Genomic DNA, 14625 nt, shown 5'->3' with positions numbered 1-14625 from the left:
CCTTCCGTTTAGGGTAAGGTAAGCGAGGCGAGTTGAGCCCAGGTCCGCACTTTCCAGATTTCGTGGAAAAATCCGGTGCAAAATTCATTGGGAGGTTTATCGTTTGCCGCAGCACCCATCGACTTCGACGACTCTCACCCGACCACCGAGTGTACGAGACATCGCCATCTCCAAAGTACGTAACTACGGCCCCTCATATTTTTGCCCGGTCAATTTCGAGTCAGCCGTCCCGTCAGCTCTCGAGACACGGTTGGGCTTCGCGAAACCCCTCCTTTGCTAACAAGCTGTTCAGAATGTCGTCCAAGAAGCCCACCGGTAAGACCCAGCGTTCGGCCATCGCCGACGTTGTCGCCCGCGAGTACACCATCCACATGCACAAGCGCGTAAGCAGTACCGAATAATCGACCCGACGAAGGAAGACGAAATATTGACCCTGGCGCAGATGCACGGTGTCACTTTCAAGAAGAGGGCTCCTCGCGCCATCAAGGAGATCAAGGAGTTCGCTTACAAGGCGATGGTACGTGCAGCGACGAACACCAACCCGATCCGGAGGAACTGGAGCTATGGAGACGACATTGGAGTTGGGGACACAGCGTGGTCAGTTTGAACGAACACCAAGACTGACATGACCGTGATTTCTAGGGTACCACCGATGTCCGCATCGACCCCCAGCTCAACAAGAAGGTCTGGGAGCAGGGTGTCAAGGGCGTTGCCTACCGTCTCCGCGTCCGCATCTCCCGCCGCCGTAACGACGAGGAGGGCGCCAAGGAGAAGCTCTACAGCTACGTCCAGGCCGTCAACGTGAAGAACCCCAAGGGTCTCCACACCGTTGTCGTTGAGGAGTAAATTTGGGTGTTCTGGCAAAACGAATTTTTGGCACGAAGGGACCGCGGTTCAGGTTCAGGGCGGCATTGGGCTTCCGGAGTTTTCGCATGGCATCTAGCTTCGCATTACGAATAAAGGGTTCGTAAAATGGAACACGGGACCTTCGATACCACCAAACCGCCTCCAGCAACGATGAGGGAAGACAATCGCAGTGTGAGGGCGTCGCAGATGGTCAGGCAGGGGCTTCATCATGAAAATGATACGCTCTACGGACGATATACTGTCCATTACAACCAATGCTTGATGTACTTCATAAAACCAGTCTGCAACCGGTAGCAGACGCGAGCAACAACGGGATACCCATTAAACAATCCCGCCCTGATAATGCAAATCCTGTTCCAGAGACCAATACGCCAGGGATTCCAACCTTCAGAATGAACCAATTTCTCCTAACCCAATGCTCTCCTAAACTGCACCTGCATTTCTCCTTCAGTCGTCGTCAATGTCCTTGTGACGGTCCATGACCTTGGTCTTGAACAAAGTCGGGTCCTTGTCCCAAAGCTCGGCCGCCTCGCCGTTGAGAGGGGAAGCGCTGTGATATGTGTTAGCTCTAACCTGGTAGATCTGAATGAGAGAGCATGTGAATTCCTTACTTGTTTGGCTCTCCGAGCAGGGATTGCAAACTCAGTAGGACGGTCTGAGTGTTGTAAGCAGCAGTCCACTTATCCTTGAGGATGTCGAGGCAGATGCGTCCAGAAAAGTCCACATTGGGATGGTAGATTGGAGTTCTGAACAGCACCGTGGGCGGCGCGTAAGGATAATTCGTAGGAAATTCGAAACTGAGCTTGAAGGTGAGGCCGGCGTAAGGGGTATCCTCAGGTCCCTCGATGGTAGCCCGCCACGAAAGGAGATTGCCGTCGGCAGAGGGGAAGGCAGACACGCCCGGCGCCGGCGATGTCATCAGCTGCATAAGCTCCGTCTGCAGTCTGCTTGTAGTTATGTACAGTCAGTAGCCAAAACACCAACATCGCGATTGTCTAACAACATGCGCAAGCTCAGTAGGAAGTAGACTGACCTCTTGACGGCATTTTGACCGGGATCGACGTTCTTCCTGGCGCCGAGGGTGGGCGCAGAGTTTTGAATATCTCCCATGTTTTGCTGTAGGATAATCCAATCTGTGACGGCGAGCTGAAAAGCAGTCGAACAAGACAACAGCGCAGGACAAAGAAGACCAATATACGGCCGATAATTGAGTTTAAAGTCAAAAAGGTACTAACGAAACAGGTTAATAAAGACGTCCACAAAACAAGGTGAAGGACATCGTACCTGCAACCAAGGAGGGGCGGCGCCAACCTTAGGAGATGTATGAAGGTTGAGATGGGAGATGGGAGGCGCAAAGAACAAAGTGTAGTTTGGCAGTTGACGCCAAGCTTGGAGGGACGGAACTGACGAGATGGAATCAAAGAATCAATGTTTACACGACTGCAGAACGGACCAGCCTCCAATGACCCCACAGCTGACCAGGTTACCGCGGCAGGGTCCCCAGCAACCGTGATGGGCCCGAGCGTTGCTGTCAGGGGAAAGTTTAAGGGCATACATTGAAGGTTCCCAGGCCGCAAGGCAGTCGCGGCGCGTGGAAACAGTGGACAGTTCGCGCTCCTTCAGGCGTTTCCTGGATCTCCTTTCTCAACCCAAACAAACCGGGGTACTGGACACATCACATTGTCAACACGCGCCTGCATTTGCACGTGAAGTGTCCATGGTGTTTGTACAACACCACCATAGCAGGTCAGGTTAGCTGCACGTCTGAATACGCGACTCTCTTCCTCTGACACGCTCTTGGCATCCACCGTTCTGTTGCTCATCAAAATGGTGAGTGCTTTCTGCCTCCACCTTTCCATCTCGATTGGCGCTTTTCCTATTTAGGAACTTTGTTTTGGTTTGATAATTCTAGCCGGCTCTCGCCACCTGCTTGCGCCAGGCATCAGCCTGACACTTATACAAACCAACCCAACCACCACTCTTGATGAAGCACAGACTTAGTTGTTGATTGCGCAACAACCGACGAAGAGCATTCCTTTAAACACTTCGAACTCTCTTCAGATCCCGCATACTTTTGTCTACCTCACTTGTACTCTAATCATCGTAATCGTAATTGCGTCCGTTATTGACGGCAAAATGCAACAGTCTCAACTGGACCCTCTTCCTTCAGATCTCCCTTTTCGCATCATCTCCAAGACCATCGGGCGGGGAGCATACGCCTCGTGAGTGCTTTTACCCCTAACCCATCATTTTGCAGCACTTTCACTGACAGAATGTCTCAGAATAAAAAAGGCGATACCCCTAGACGCACCGTCACCGGTATTTGCCGTCAAGCTCATCCACAAGGAGTATGCCGTAAGACATGGCAGGATATCGGCGAAGCAGATCGCCATGGAGGTATCGCTACACTCACACATTGGCCAGCATCCAAATGTGATCGAGTGGTTCGCTACTGGCGAAGACAGGATCTGGAGATGGATCGCCATGGAGTATGCTGAAGGAGGTGACCTTTTCGACAAGATTGAGGCAGATGTTGGCCTGGAGGAAGACATTGCTCACCTCTACTTTCAGCAACTGATAAGTGGTGTCAGTTTTATGCACTCGAAAGGCGTTGCCCATCGCGACCTCAAACCCGAGAACATCCTCCTCTCCGAGAGCGGCATCCTCAAAATCGCAGACTTTGGTATGGCCACTATGTTCGAATACAAGGGTGCACGAAAACAGAGCTCGACCATGTGCGGGAGCCCGCCGTACATCGCTCCGGAGGTTTTACATTGCGCCAGGCAGAGAGAACGAAGGGCACCGTCTTCCGAGCAGACCAAGTATTCGGCCGATCTCGTCGATATCTGGTCCTGTGGCGTCATCCTCTTCGTCCTCCTGGTCGGCAACACCCCTTGGGACGAGCCCACTAACGGTAACTGGGAGTTCAAAGAATATGTCCGCACAAGCGGCCGGAGCACCGACCCGCTCTGGCAACGGGTGCCCTCCGACGCCCTTTCGCTCCTCCGGGGCATGATGAACATCGAAGCCAACAAGCGCTTCTCCTTCACCCAGATCCGCCAACACCCCTGGTACACGCGACACAACCCGCTGCTGAACGCCGAAGGCATGGTTATTGACCCCATCGCGCTCGCCGCCCAAATGCTCGCCCGTCTCCGCATCGACCTCCGCGCCGCCGTCTTCCAGCTGCCACCCGCCTCCCAGCCAGAACCCGCCATCGAAAGCGACTGGTCCAGCAAGGTTCTGTCCGCAACGCAACCCGAGACCCCGATAAACGACGCCCTCTTCGACTGGGAGCGCCCGGCCCCGCGCACGCTCGGCTCCTGCGCCATCTCCTCCACCCAGCCGGTCGCGCGTAACGACGCCGCGGCCGTCAACCTGACCGCCACCGGGCCCCGCACAACCATGACCACCATGATGACGCCCACCAGCATCCCCAGCAGCACTGCTTCCAAGAGCAACAAACTCCCCTACTCCTCCGCCCTCGAGGCCCTAGCCGACGAGCCCACCATGAGCCAGTTCTCTGCCGCGCCCGGCGTGCCGCTTTCCCTGACGCAGCACGCCCGCCGCTTCCGCGACATCGTCCCCTCGTACTCGCTCACGCGCTTCTTCTCGCACGTGCCGCCCGCGCTGCTGGTGCAGATGCTTCGCGATGCGCTGCACCAGCTCAACGTGCCGCTGCCGCCGACTTCGCCGAATACCTCTTTTGAAGGTGATGTGGATCATATTGTCACGCTCAAGATCAAGACGGTGGATGGACGGAGGCAGAGTTTGCATGGGGATATTTTGGTTGATAGGTATCATTTGGTTCATGGGACGGGGACGTCGACGCAGTATGGTGGTGGGGGAGGGTATGGTGGTGGGATGGATGTGGATGAGGAGGAGGAATTGCCGGAGTTGTTGGAGGTGAGGTTTGTGAAGATTAAGGGGGATCCGTTGGAGTGGAGAAGGTTCTTCAAGAAGGTTGCTGTGCTTTGTCGGGATGGGATTTGGAGTAACAATGACTGAAGGAGGGAGAGAGAGGGGTCTGAATTATGAATGTGATGGGGGTTTGGATTACCTGCCTCACCTACACTTCTGGATCATGCTGGATTGGCTAAGCACTTGAGGAGAGAGAGAGCGATTCTTGCATTACAAACTTTGTTGCTTGGTGTTGTGGTATCGTATTATCTTTGTGGCATGTTAAGCGTTTTGTACATATGGATGAAGAAGAAGAGAGCTAGAGGCCAAGAGATTACCTATTGACTTGTACCCCTCTAAGGACTCCATAGACAGAAGAATGATTGATGATCAACAGTTTCCAAAATCCGTAATGCATTAACCAGTCCGTCAAACGAACGACTTTTGGTCTACCGTAGAAAGAATTCAGTCATGCTCATTATGTACATTATACCTCCATCACTGAAGAAACGAAAAGAAACCCAAATAACATGCCCGCCTGACGCCCGCTGCCTAACGTCTTGTGACTCCGTCGCAATGCCGCTGAATGATGTATGTATGGTGATGGTGTTGTTGGTGACGATACTGATGTTATGCGTAGATGAAGGTTGCTCTTATGTACTCCTCGATAGGTTACTGTGATTTGTTTTGAATGCTGTGATATTTCTCTGCTTTGGCGTTTTCTCGGTTTTTTCTTGGTCGATCATAAGTATGGTATGATGCCGATAACCCCCGGGCCATCTCTGAGACTGGGATATCAACTGAAACGTATAAACGGACTCCTTTCGTCGGCCGTACAGAAGGAGCGGACAGGCTGAATCCACCAGCTGCTAGTGCTGGTGCTAGTGCTGGTGCTGGTGCTGGTGCTGGTGCTGGTGTGGTTGTTGACGATGTTACTGCTCCTATTGTTGTGGCGGTAGTACTCCTCGTGGGGTATGTGAGAACTGCCACTGCTCGGAGTGGTGCTAAGATTTCTGACATCGATATTCGTCGCATGATCCCTTCGTTGCTCCATAATCCCAGAACAAGGGTAAAAGCTGTGCTCCCTCCGCTCAAACCGTCCACATCCGTGGGATCTGTTGTTGTCATGCTGTTGTCCCCCTATCCGAAACCGTTCCAAATCTGCCTCCGCCTCGCTCAAGTAGAGAGCACTCTCCGGACCCGTCCAGTCATCAACCAGCTTTGCAATCGTAAGAAACCCCTTGGTGTGCCCACCACACTCCCTAGCCCTGAATCCGCGACAGATGAACAGGTAACTGTGAATCAACTCGTGGAGGAATGTCGAAATGAGCAGTCGTCGACTGTACTTCGAGTGCTTGAGTATGGGCGCCGACAGCACTATGAGCGTTTCAAATCCCCTCGTAGTCGGATGTGCCCTTCGCAAAGCAGTCGTGCCAATAACCCGGCTGTCGTACCGTGTGCTTGACTCGTCTGACCAATCCCACCGTACCCGCTGGCTCAGACGGCCATTGAAGAAGATCTCGTTGGCGGCGGAGAAAATGCTCTCGAGAGAATCGTTGTCCAGCTCGTCTTCGGCGTTGATCCGTGGGTTGATGATGCTCCGGAGAATGCGCTCATGCTTTGAGTCGGGAAACTTGCGTCGGAAGTTGGCCATGTGAGCCCTGACCCTCTCGGCTGCTATATCATCCTCCAATAACTCTGTGCCACCCCCGGGACCTGCTGGAGTCGGTTCGGCTCGGATTGAGTGGCCTGATGCAGTTCTCTCCATGGCACAAGAGTTTGGTTCGGGAGACCGGGAGCGTGGTTGAGTTTGATGGCGGTGCGCATGGTGGTGGTGGTGATGGTCGTGCTGCTGCTGCTGATGGTATGGCGCTGTATGAAAGTGAACCTGATGCCGGTATTGCTGATCTTGTGTGCCCCGAGCGGTCATGAACCTTATATCCTCTCCACGTCCGTCCTGGGCCGGTTGTTGATGGTAATGATGATGTTGCGACCAACTCCCAACTGTGTATCCCACATTCTCCCTGTGCACATCTTGAGCGGATCTGTATCTCTTATATCTTGAACCGTCGTCATGGAAGTTGTCGTCGTCGAAATCGGCAGTCCGGCGCTTGACCGGGAAAGGAGGGACGGAATAGGGTCGGATCGGCGGGTACTCATCCCCGCCATACACCGGGAAGGCCATCGGACATGCTCGGCGGATGAAGAAGGTGAGACGAAAGTAAAGAGAGAAAAGTGTAATCTTCACTTTTGCTCGGTATAGGAAACCCAAAAGCAGAAAAGAAAAGTTCCCTCAAAAAAGAAAAGCTGAAGTGAAGCAAACAGGTGGTGTGACAAGGGGGAAATAAGGTGGTGTGGCATGTGTATAAAGTATATAATAAGAGGAGCTGAGCCGGTTTCGCCTTTCCCAGGGAGACTTGACTGGGAGTGCCGATTACACGAAACAACTCGAACCGGAACCGGGTTCGCAGGTACTGGATCGGTCGGTGGCACACACCAGACTGAGAATGAAGGCCGTAAAGGTACCCAACAAGAAGATCCAGCAGCCGATGTGGTCCATCCAGTGCCACTTGACACCAACGTAGCGAACGGCAACGAGAGCCGGACCCTTCGCGAGTTTGGACCTAACGAGATCCGCCGCCTCACTTGGCGTCGTCCAGTGGGTGGTCGTTCTTGGGACGGTCCCGGCCCCGTCCCGGGGGGGGATGGGCATCGAAAAAGCTCCAGAAATCCAGAGGGTCCTTCACCTGGTAAGCCCATCATTTTAGTGGTCCTCCATTGAACACGCGAGTCCCAAATGCACCTTGATGGGTGCCTAAAAACGAACTTGAACCGCATTGGCGTGGCCCATATCACTTTGAAGATCTGGATGCCACCTGACGTCCACTTGGGTATCTGGGGCGAGTAGGGATGATGATCATGATAAAGCCTTGAAAATAAAACATGCCAGCAAACACACAGCGAAGAAAAGTAAAAAGATCAAGAATGTTGAAAATGGGGTGTTCCCGTCAACAAAGCCAGCGGAAAAATCCAAGACACCGAGAAGACACCCAAGCAAAGTCTAGCAAGCAAGCAAGCAGCCCAGCCCAGCCCAGCCCAGCCCCAGACAATGGAACCTCGCAGTAGGGTAGCATCCGAACGGATACAGTGGCTGCCCTGCCCTGCCCTTCATCAGTAGCGACGTACAGGGCCACACTTCTTCCCTTGTGCATCATCATGCCTTCAACGCTGCTGTGTACGGCGTACGCGCATTTCAAAGCACGCCGTTCGTTCGGCAGCGATCAATTACCACACTGGCATGACAGCGTACAGCAAACACACTGCACAAATACCGGTACAGCGAACAGCGAACGAACAACGAAACAACAGAAAGGGTCAGCAGGTGTTTCGAGTTTTTCTCTTCTGTCCAATCCGCCCGGACATGGAAGCCTGGGGAAGAACTCAAGAGAAAGACAAGAAATTCAATGTTCCATCTTCCTTCCCCCTTCCCAGCCATCCTTCTTTCTTCTTCCGGCCATCTTGTAACACACAAACCCGAGCAAAGGGATAAGCGACCTCTCAACAGAACTTGTAGCAACTGCGGTGTCATCCAGCCCAAAGCGGTGTGCCGAGCTGAAAACTGAAGGGTGCTGTGACTTGTCAAAAACTGCCATTTAGATGAACCGCAGGGTCACGGTACAGTATCTTGATCCGCCTGTTGATACCAAGACGACGACATCCGCAACATCCGTCGACCTTTTTTGGTTTCTCTTGAATGCCGATGTCCGGCGCCCGGGGGTGCAACGGGGATCCGGACGGGTAACTTGGCAACTAACTAAAACTCTGGGGAATTCTGGCCATGGACAGCCAGCACTGGCTCCATCATGAATGGATTACCTATTCAGGTTATGCCGAGGGTATCGATCGCGATGTTGAAGTCACGGGAGACTGTTAGCAAGCAAAAAGTAGCCTGGATACCTAGTTAAAAGCAGGGGAAGCATCACAGAGAAGGACAGGTGTCCCATCGCTAAAACTGTTAGTTCCACTAGAGATTTGTCCGCCTCCAAAAGAGTTCCAGGGTGGTGTTGATAAGGGTAGTTTTGTGCACTGACGAGATGGGATCTACGGGGGCGCCGCGGGCACCGGGGGCACGGTAGATGCCGTTCACCCCCACAGTTCTGGTTGGCCCGGGCATCAGGCCAACGGGTCTTGGATGGCCCTGAATTGGAGTAAAAAGATGTGTACCGATGGCGCAGTTGTGCTCACCTAAGATCTCATAATATTTTTCAAATATTTGAATTTGTTGTGTTCAATTGTAAAAGGTGGCAGGATGGTTCCCTTCAGTTATAGCCAGACCTCCTTGCGATTGGTCCGGGCCAGCTTGCTATGACTTGCTTCTCGTTACCATTGGTCGCCTCGCTTTTGCCCATTATCGGCATTCTCTCCCTATCACACTTTCTCTTCTCTCAAACTCAACTTGGGGCTGACGACACTTCCGAGTACCGTACATAGTTCCTAGCCGACTTGCAAGGCGGTCGAAACACGATGATGAGACAAAATGGGCCGCCTTTAAACTCAAAATTGGTTCATCATGCCGGGTGGGTATCCAAGGAAAACGACTACACCACCCTTGCTGATCATCTTTATATTCATGACCCATTCTGAAGACTCTGGGAGACATGAAACGCAATACAGGACCAATGAATACATCGCTAACCCTGCTCGGGTATATTTCTTGCTATCCAGTCAAACGGTAAAGAACCCTTAAAGCTCCATCGCTGTCGTCAATGTTTCAATTCACCCCAGTCCATCTCTATAAGGGACTGACATTGTATTCAGCCTCGGTAGCCATCATGACCTTCGTTCCGATGATATTCCAAAGTGATTTACCCGCCAACATCGGCGGAGCACAGCATATCCATTTCCGAAACGAGTGTTATCCAAACAGATGGGGCGGGCGGGCGATCAGCTCAAAGAACCGTTACCGAGGCCGAGGTGTCTCGTAAACGCGACGTCGTCAGCGTGCCTCTGCAATGCGCGACGCATTGTTTCAGTGTAATCTCTCTCCTCCCGCTCTTTTGCCCGTGTCTCGTCGTCGACAGCCTCAACTTGCTCCTCGAACTGCTCAGCCGTAAAGCCTGGGCGCGCGCTAAAGTTCAACAACCCCAATCTCTCACCCGTCCAAAACAGCAGGTCATTGTCATTGATCTTCTGCTTGGCTTCGCCTACCCGCGTCGGGAGTAGTTTCCTGGCTATGTCCGAGGAGCCCGGCATCGAGGCGAAGATGGAGGGCCCCTGAGCCTGTTCGCTGTGTCCGATCCTACATCGGCGGACCTCGGTAAAGCAGTCTCTTTCAAACCACTTTATGTAGCCGGATCCGTCCGAGAAAACAATCCGGGTGCCATGGTTAGCGACCGAGAGGACCTTTGAGCCTGATGCTGACTGGCGATTCTGGTATGCAAAGTCGTCCAAGTCTCCCATCAAAGTTTTACCAGAGTCTGGTGGTGCTAGGCCATAAATCTCTAGGGATCCCTTCATGTTGTAATCTCCACCGGCGATCAAAGTTCTGCCGCCATGAAGACTCTTCGACCCCTCGACTTCTTGCAATGTGAGCTCTCCTTTTCGTCGTAGCTCACTGTCTCGCTTAGAGAACGGGAACGGGAGAGATGTCATGCTGCATAGTCTTGCTTTCGAGTTGATCGACCCTCTGATTCTTGACAAATTACGTCTGTCATAATGCAGGATGTGGGAGAATCGACCAGCAACGTATATATCGTCTGACAACTCCGCCTGTTGGCCGGGTTGCTGGAGATGTAGGATACTCAATGGTCCCGGTTGTGCGAGTGATGTCCAGGAGCCAACCGGCTCGTCGCTGAAGATGTTCCTGATCCCACGTTCGTACATGGCCTGTGCGCCGGTAAGTTTGAAGTCAACCTGGTCGTCTTCAGGGGCACTTCGAAACCGTTGCCGAGAACGATAATCGTGCAGGTGAAGTGCGAGATTTGTCCCAACGGTGAGTGGTACCGTAGGACTGGCCGCAGATAAAGTTGTAATAGACCACGGGAAGGATCCGTAGTCAACAACCGAGAGTCTCTGCAAGTCAACTTCGATAATGTCTGCTCCCCGGGAGATGCACAAATGCGCACTCGAGTTAGCCTACTGAAAAGTTGCACAATACGCTCAATTCAAACAAACGCGAGATGATGACGTACGATTTTGGACTGCAAAAAAGGCTCGATGAAGGCTGCTGTCAACGCTGACACATTCTGTGACGCCTGAGTCTACCCGTTGCGACCGCTTGCTGTTATCTGCCCCTGGCCCGTTTATCAGGAGAAGCCCGGGCGCACTCTTGGCCAGAATCGCTCCCTTTCGCCCTCTTGTTCCGTTGACGTCCCAGATACAGACACTGCCATCGTCTAGCGGCGAGACAGCAAGGAGTGTTTCATCAGAAGCTGGCCGGGTGTTCCCCTCGAAACCCTGCTCCATACGGGGATTGTCGGGCCGATATAGAGCAACACCTCTTGCCTCAACATATTCGGACTTGGCGCCATGGGCGTGGGGCAGCGGAAGCCAATTGATGGCAACAGGCGCATGACGCTGAATGTACTCCTCATACCAGGAGACCCTCTCGGTAGGAAAGCAAGGATCCCAGTTCGCCATGATCCGCATCTGCTCCTTCTTGCTGGACGCGCGAAAGCTCTTCAGGATTGTCGGCGTTGTCGGTGTCGCCCAGCTTCCACTGCCAGGAGTGTTGGTACTGCTGCTATCGGGAGAAGGATAAGCGTTTTGCCAAATTGTCCCCATTGCGCTCTCATCGTGCTGGATCTGAAATGTTCCGCCGAGCCCCTGGGTGGCTAGCCGGCCAAAGGCCCGTCGTCGTTCGAGGCTTTCGAGAAAGGAAGATTCTTGCAGGCATCGCGAACGCCAGAAGCTATTGTCTCGTGCAAGGTCTCGAAAAGCGCGGGATACCAGTTGCAGATTCGTAATGTGCGGTGCTTCGAGGACTAGGCGAGCAACAGAAAACTTGTCAGCTTATACCTCTTGGCCCGTGATTTAGGTGCTTGAAGCTAACTAGAGGGTCTTTGTGGGTTACCCCAGGATGGAAGACCGGAGAAACCGGAGAAATGGGATAGTGTAGGTGCCAGTTTAGACTTACACGACAGTATGTGGAGTTTGATCTCATTAGGAAAGCTCTCGAGGCTAGGCGCCTGCGGAGTAGCAGTAGCCGCCCTCATCTGATCTTGTCCATCTCCCATTGTCGGATTATTACGTGGGGTATCTTTGCTGTTGCTGTCGACTCGAGGACTCTGTCTGACTTGTGACACCTGTCCCAGCCACTCAGTCCAAGCTCCCCTGAGCTATGGGTTTGGCATCGAAATCGTGTTGTAAGCAATGCTGCTGGAAGCCTATTGTAGCTAAATCTCGCGTTGGGTATCGATAAGGACAGAGTTGTAATTTAGCGAGCGAGGACCGGTCGAGTCATGTTTGCTGCGGAGAGATGCCGGCGTATATCAATATACGAAAAACGAAGGCCAGCCCGCAGAAAGAATCTGTCGAAACACAATGATCAGACACAACCAGCTCTTGCGTTTATGTGTGTGAGCGCGCCTGCGGGGGTGCGTTTCTGCGGTGCCTCTGCGTGTATGTGATGCGATGTGTGGAAGCTTCACGAATGTTGCTTTGGGTTCAGTTGGATTGGTGCAAGTTCCCTCGATGCAATCCGCGGGTGGGTGATGGTTTCCAGTTGTGACTTTGTGGATGGTTCAGGTGTCACCGGGACCGGGGGGCGGGTGCCCTGCCTGTGAAGTCAAGTCTGCCCTGTTGGGTTAGGGGTTAGGGTAGGTGTTACGGGGGTCGGGGTACCGATCGCGATGACAACCTGGAACCACGCCACGCCCACCGGCGAAGGGAGGTCGACCACTGGGCGTCCAGCTCCGGGCATGCTGCGCCCCCATCGGCCGAAACCTTACCCCACCAGAATGCCGAAACACGGGCAGAGACAGGGCAGGCACGGCCGTCGGCACGTTAGCCTGGCCCTCGTTGGTTCGGTCCCTGACTTTTCTGCGATAAGCTACTGGGCTTCGCGATAACTAGCCGTGTGTGGGATTGTGGGTCGGTATTTGGAGAAGAACGATGGATTCGACTCCAACCAATGGGATCACGGATGTGATGCAACTTCGATAAAGCCACGCCCCTACGTGAGCGGCGTGGTCTTTGCATGGACCGGTCTAGATCCTTAGAGCCTCTTCCCAACGACACACGATGTAAGTTCACCCAACCGTCCAAGTTGCTCCATGTACAGAGCTCGGAAACCGGCACACCCAGCATGATGGACTGGGAAAGGGTTGAGATACTCTGAGACATGACCGGATGGTATCACAACGTCTGCCGGTAGAATATTCTACAACCAGTCTGGTCTTACAGACTACACCAGTGCCGCCATGACGGGTGCGATGGTTTTCCTAGTGCTGTCAGACCACCCACTACACGACGTTCGCTTTTGATGAGCGAAACTTTGGAGTGTACTGCTTTTCTCACCAAACTTTGGAACTCCCTATGCTTCTCTTCTTTTCCATGTTTCATTTCTCCTATCGTTAGACTCAATGTGGGGGAAACATGTAAACAAACAGTGGAGTGACCCAGCATCCATGGCATAGGGGCTCAGGGGCAGCAACTTGAACATATTTCGTTGAAGTCCTATGTCCAAACCCCTACAGTACATGTAGCTTGACGCGATATCTCCTTGGAGCTTCGATCAAACGTACTTGTAATGATACCTTGAATATGCCTCCCCCCGGTAACCCCATCAAATGATCTGACACTGATTTCTGGCGACTACAATAGCCTGTATTGTGAGGACACTCGCGTCTCAATTTTCTTCCGAAAACGGATGTCTTCTGGAAACCAGTGGAGTAGTAGTATTGCTTGTGACTTGTTGGATCAATCAGAGTTTTTGTGGTTTAGTAAAGTTATATAGCCAGTGATTTTAGTAAATATACGATGGTCTACGAGGTGTCACAGCCCTGGGTGTCTATGTTCCAACAGCTTTTCGATGGTGGAGGAAAGACCTTCCGAACATTACTCGGTGAGTGATATCATGAGCTCGAGCATTGAAATCTGCCAGGAGTTCTTTGTAAACAAGAAGCTGCGTTGACCAACGTTCGTCCATGTCCACTGCATATGACGTCCATCGAACTGAATTCCCCTAGACAATCTATTTAAACTCGAAGATTTCTGTGTTTGTATCTTGTGTTAACGCATCCTACGTACCTTACTTGCTCGAGATCCATATCCGATGGATCAACATGTTCATTCAGACGACTTCAGGACACAGCCAAGATGTTGAGACTGGCAAGGAACCATGGGAAGTCTCAGCCCAGGCCATCCAGTGCTCTGTCTCTATGTTGCCGTTCTAAGGGCGCAGTTCTTTGTAATGGTGCGTTTCGTCATGGTCCGCTATGTCTCCATCAAGGCTGGCGTGTGAATGTTTACAATGAGCAACACCACTATCTGACCTTTATGTCTGTTTTGCACCACCCACATCCTGCTCATTGGTGTCCCCCCTTTTCCAAGTTTACTCCAGCTTTGAGGCATCCTTCTTATTACGGATTGAATCTCCAGCTTGACTGTGGCCCCAAGTGAACCGCGCAAATAGTAAGTCTTACCCTACCATCGCATGAATGTGATCAAGACAAAAACCGCCAGCCTGTCCCCCTGCATGCAGCCAACGGACGACCTTCAACTAACGCTCAGTTGCGACAAGATGAAAGGTCGAGGAACCCCATCGTGGCCCGTCAGAGGGGACTCGCGGATCGCACCTTCCTCCTCTTCGCAGCTTTGGCAGCGCGCGCCTTCCATCGTTCGCTGTTCCCAGCGCGT

The 14625-nt window shown here is 52.7% G+C and overlaps 6 protein-coding genes across 6 annotated transcripts; 2 read left to right on the top strand and 4 right to left on the bottom strand.

Moving 5' to 3' along the window:
- The first annotated feature begins 50 nt into the window (after positions 1–50).
- On the top strand, positions 51–984 carry B0H65DRAFT_37999 (60S ribosomal protein L31). Its single transcript, XM_062823700.1, has 3 exons — positions 51–383; positions 443–517; positions 643–984. The coding sequence occupies exons 1-3, from the start codon at positions 294–296 to the stop codon at positions 844–846; spliced, it is 369 nt and encodes a 122-aa protein (XP_062686534.1). The 5' UTR covers positions 51–293; the 3' UTR covers positions 847–984.
- Positions 985–1213: 229 nt separating this feature from the next.
- B0H65DRAFT_38132 (ubiquitin-conjugating enzyme/RWD-like protein) lies at positions 1214–2260 on the bottom strand. The gene is made up of 4 exons (XM_062823702.1): positions 2156–2260; positions 1901–2097; positions 1479–1811; positions 1214–1417 (listed from the first exon to the last, which is right to left on the bottom strand). The coding sequence occupies exons 2-4, from the start codon at positions 1975–1977 to the stop codon at positions 1315–1317; spliced, it is 513 nt and encodes a 170-aa protein (XP_062686533.1). The 5' UTR covers positions 1978–2097; positions 2156–2260; the 3' UTR covers positions 1214–1314.
- Positions 2261–3003: 743 nt separating this feature from the next.
- Positions 3004–4875, top strand: B0H65DRAFT_418248 (Pkinase-domain-containing protein; the record flags this gene model as incomplete). Its single annotated transcript, XM_062824136.1, has 2 exons — positions 3004–3089; positions 3150–4875. The coding sequence occupies 2 exons, from the start codon at positions 3004–3006 to the stop codon at positions 4873–4875; spliced, it is 1812 nt and encodes a 603-aa protein (XP_062686532.1).
- A 286-nt stretch (positions 4876–5161) lies between these two features.
- On the bottom strand, positions 5162–7076 carry B0H65DRAFT_38022 (uncharacterized protein). Its single transcript, XM_062823701.1, has one exon. It carries the CDS (start codon positions 6950–6952, stop codon positions 5564–5566), a length of 1389 nt encoding a protein of 462 aa, XP_062686531.1. The 5' UTR covers positions 6953–7076; the 3' UTR covers positions 5162–5563.
- Positions 7077–9569: 2493 nt separating this feature from the next.
- B0H65DRAFT_37961 (uncharacterized protein) lies at positions 9570–12114 on the bottom strand. Its single transcript, XM_062823699.1, has 3 exons — positions 11819–12114; positions 10959–11750; positions 9570–10862 (listed from the first exon to the last, which is right to left on the bottom strand). The coding sequence occupies exons 1-3, from the start codon at positions 12000–12002 to the stop codon at positions 9712–9714; spliced, it is 2127 nt and encodes a 708-aa protein (XP_062686530.1). The 5' UTR covers positions 12003–12114; the 3' UTR covers positions 9570–9711.
- Positions 12115–13009: 895 nt separating this feature from the next.
- Positions 13010–13726, bottom strand: B0H65DRAFT_450950 (uncharacterized protein). Its single transcript, XM_062826030.1, has one exon. The coding sequence runs from the start codon at positions 13399–13401 to the stop codon at positions 13165–13167; it is 237 nt and encodes a 78-aa protein (XP_062686529.1). The 5' UTR covers positions 13402–13726; the 3' UTR covers positions 13010–13164.
- Between the last annotated feature and the right edge of the window lie 899 nt (positions 13727–14625).

This window comes from Neurospora tetraspora, assembly GCF_033439725.1.
Source record: "Neurospora tetraspora strain CBS 560.94 chromosome Unknown B0H65scaffold_1, whole genome shotgun sequence".
NCBI classification, from domain to species: domain Eukaryota; kingdom Fungi; phylum Ascomycota; class Sordariomycetes; order Sordariales; family Sordariaceae; genus Neurospora; species Neurospora tetraspora.
The sequence above is the reverse complement of the archived record's forward strand: the minus strand, read 5'-3'. Positions and strand labels throughout refer to the sequence as shown.

Coding starts and splice junctions, on each gene's coding strand:
- B0H65DRAFT_38132 (XM_062823702.1), bottom strand. CDS start 1,977: ATGGGAGATATTCAAAACTCTGCGCCCACCCTCGGCGCCAGGAAGAAC. Junction 1,812..1,900: donor GGTCAAAATGCCGTCAAGAG/GTCAGTCTACTT, acceptor AACTACAAGCAG/ACTGCAGACGGAGCTTATGC. Junction 1,418..1,478: donor CTGCTCGGAGAGCCAAACAA/GTAAGGAATTCA, acceptor CACATATCACAG/CGCTTCCCCTCTCAACGGCG.
- B0H65DRAFT_38022 (XM_062823701.1), bottom strand. CDS start 6,952: ATGGCCTTCCCGGTGTATGGCGGGGATGAGTACCCGCCGATCCGACCC.
- B0H65DRAFT_450950 (XM_062826030.1), bottom strand. CDS start 13,401: ATGCCATGGATGCTGGGTCACTCCACTGTTTGTTTACATGTTTCCCCC.
- B0H65DRAFT_37999 (XM_062823700.1), top strand. CDS start 294: ATGTCGTCCAAGAAGCCCACCGGTAAGACCCAGCGTTCGGCCATCGCC. Junction 384..442: donor CCATCCACATGCACAAGCGC/GTAAGCAGTACC, acceptor ACCCTGGCGCAG/ATGCACGGTGTCACTTTCAA. Junction 518..642: donor AGTTCGCTTACAAGGCGATG/GTACGTGCAGCG, acceptor CGTGATTTCTAG/GGTACCACCGATGTCCGCAT.
- B0H65DRAFT_37961 (XM_062823699.1), bottom strand. CDS start 12,002: ATGGGAGATGGACAAGATCAGATGAGGGCGGCTACTGCTACTCCGCAG. Junction 11,751..11,818: donor TAACCCACAAAGACCCTCTA/GTTAGCTTCAAG, acceptor TTGCTCGCCTAG/TCCTCGAAGCACCGCACATT. Junction 10,863..10,958: donor CTTTTTTGCAGTCCAAAATC/GTACGTCATCAT, acceptor CCCGGGGAGCAG/ACATTATCGAAGTTGACTTG.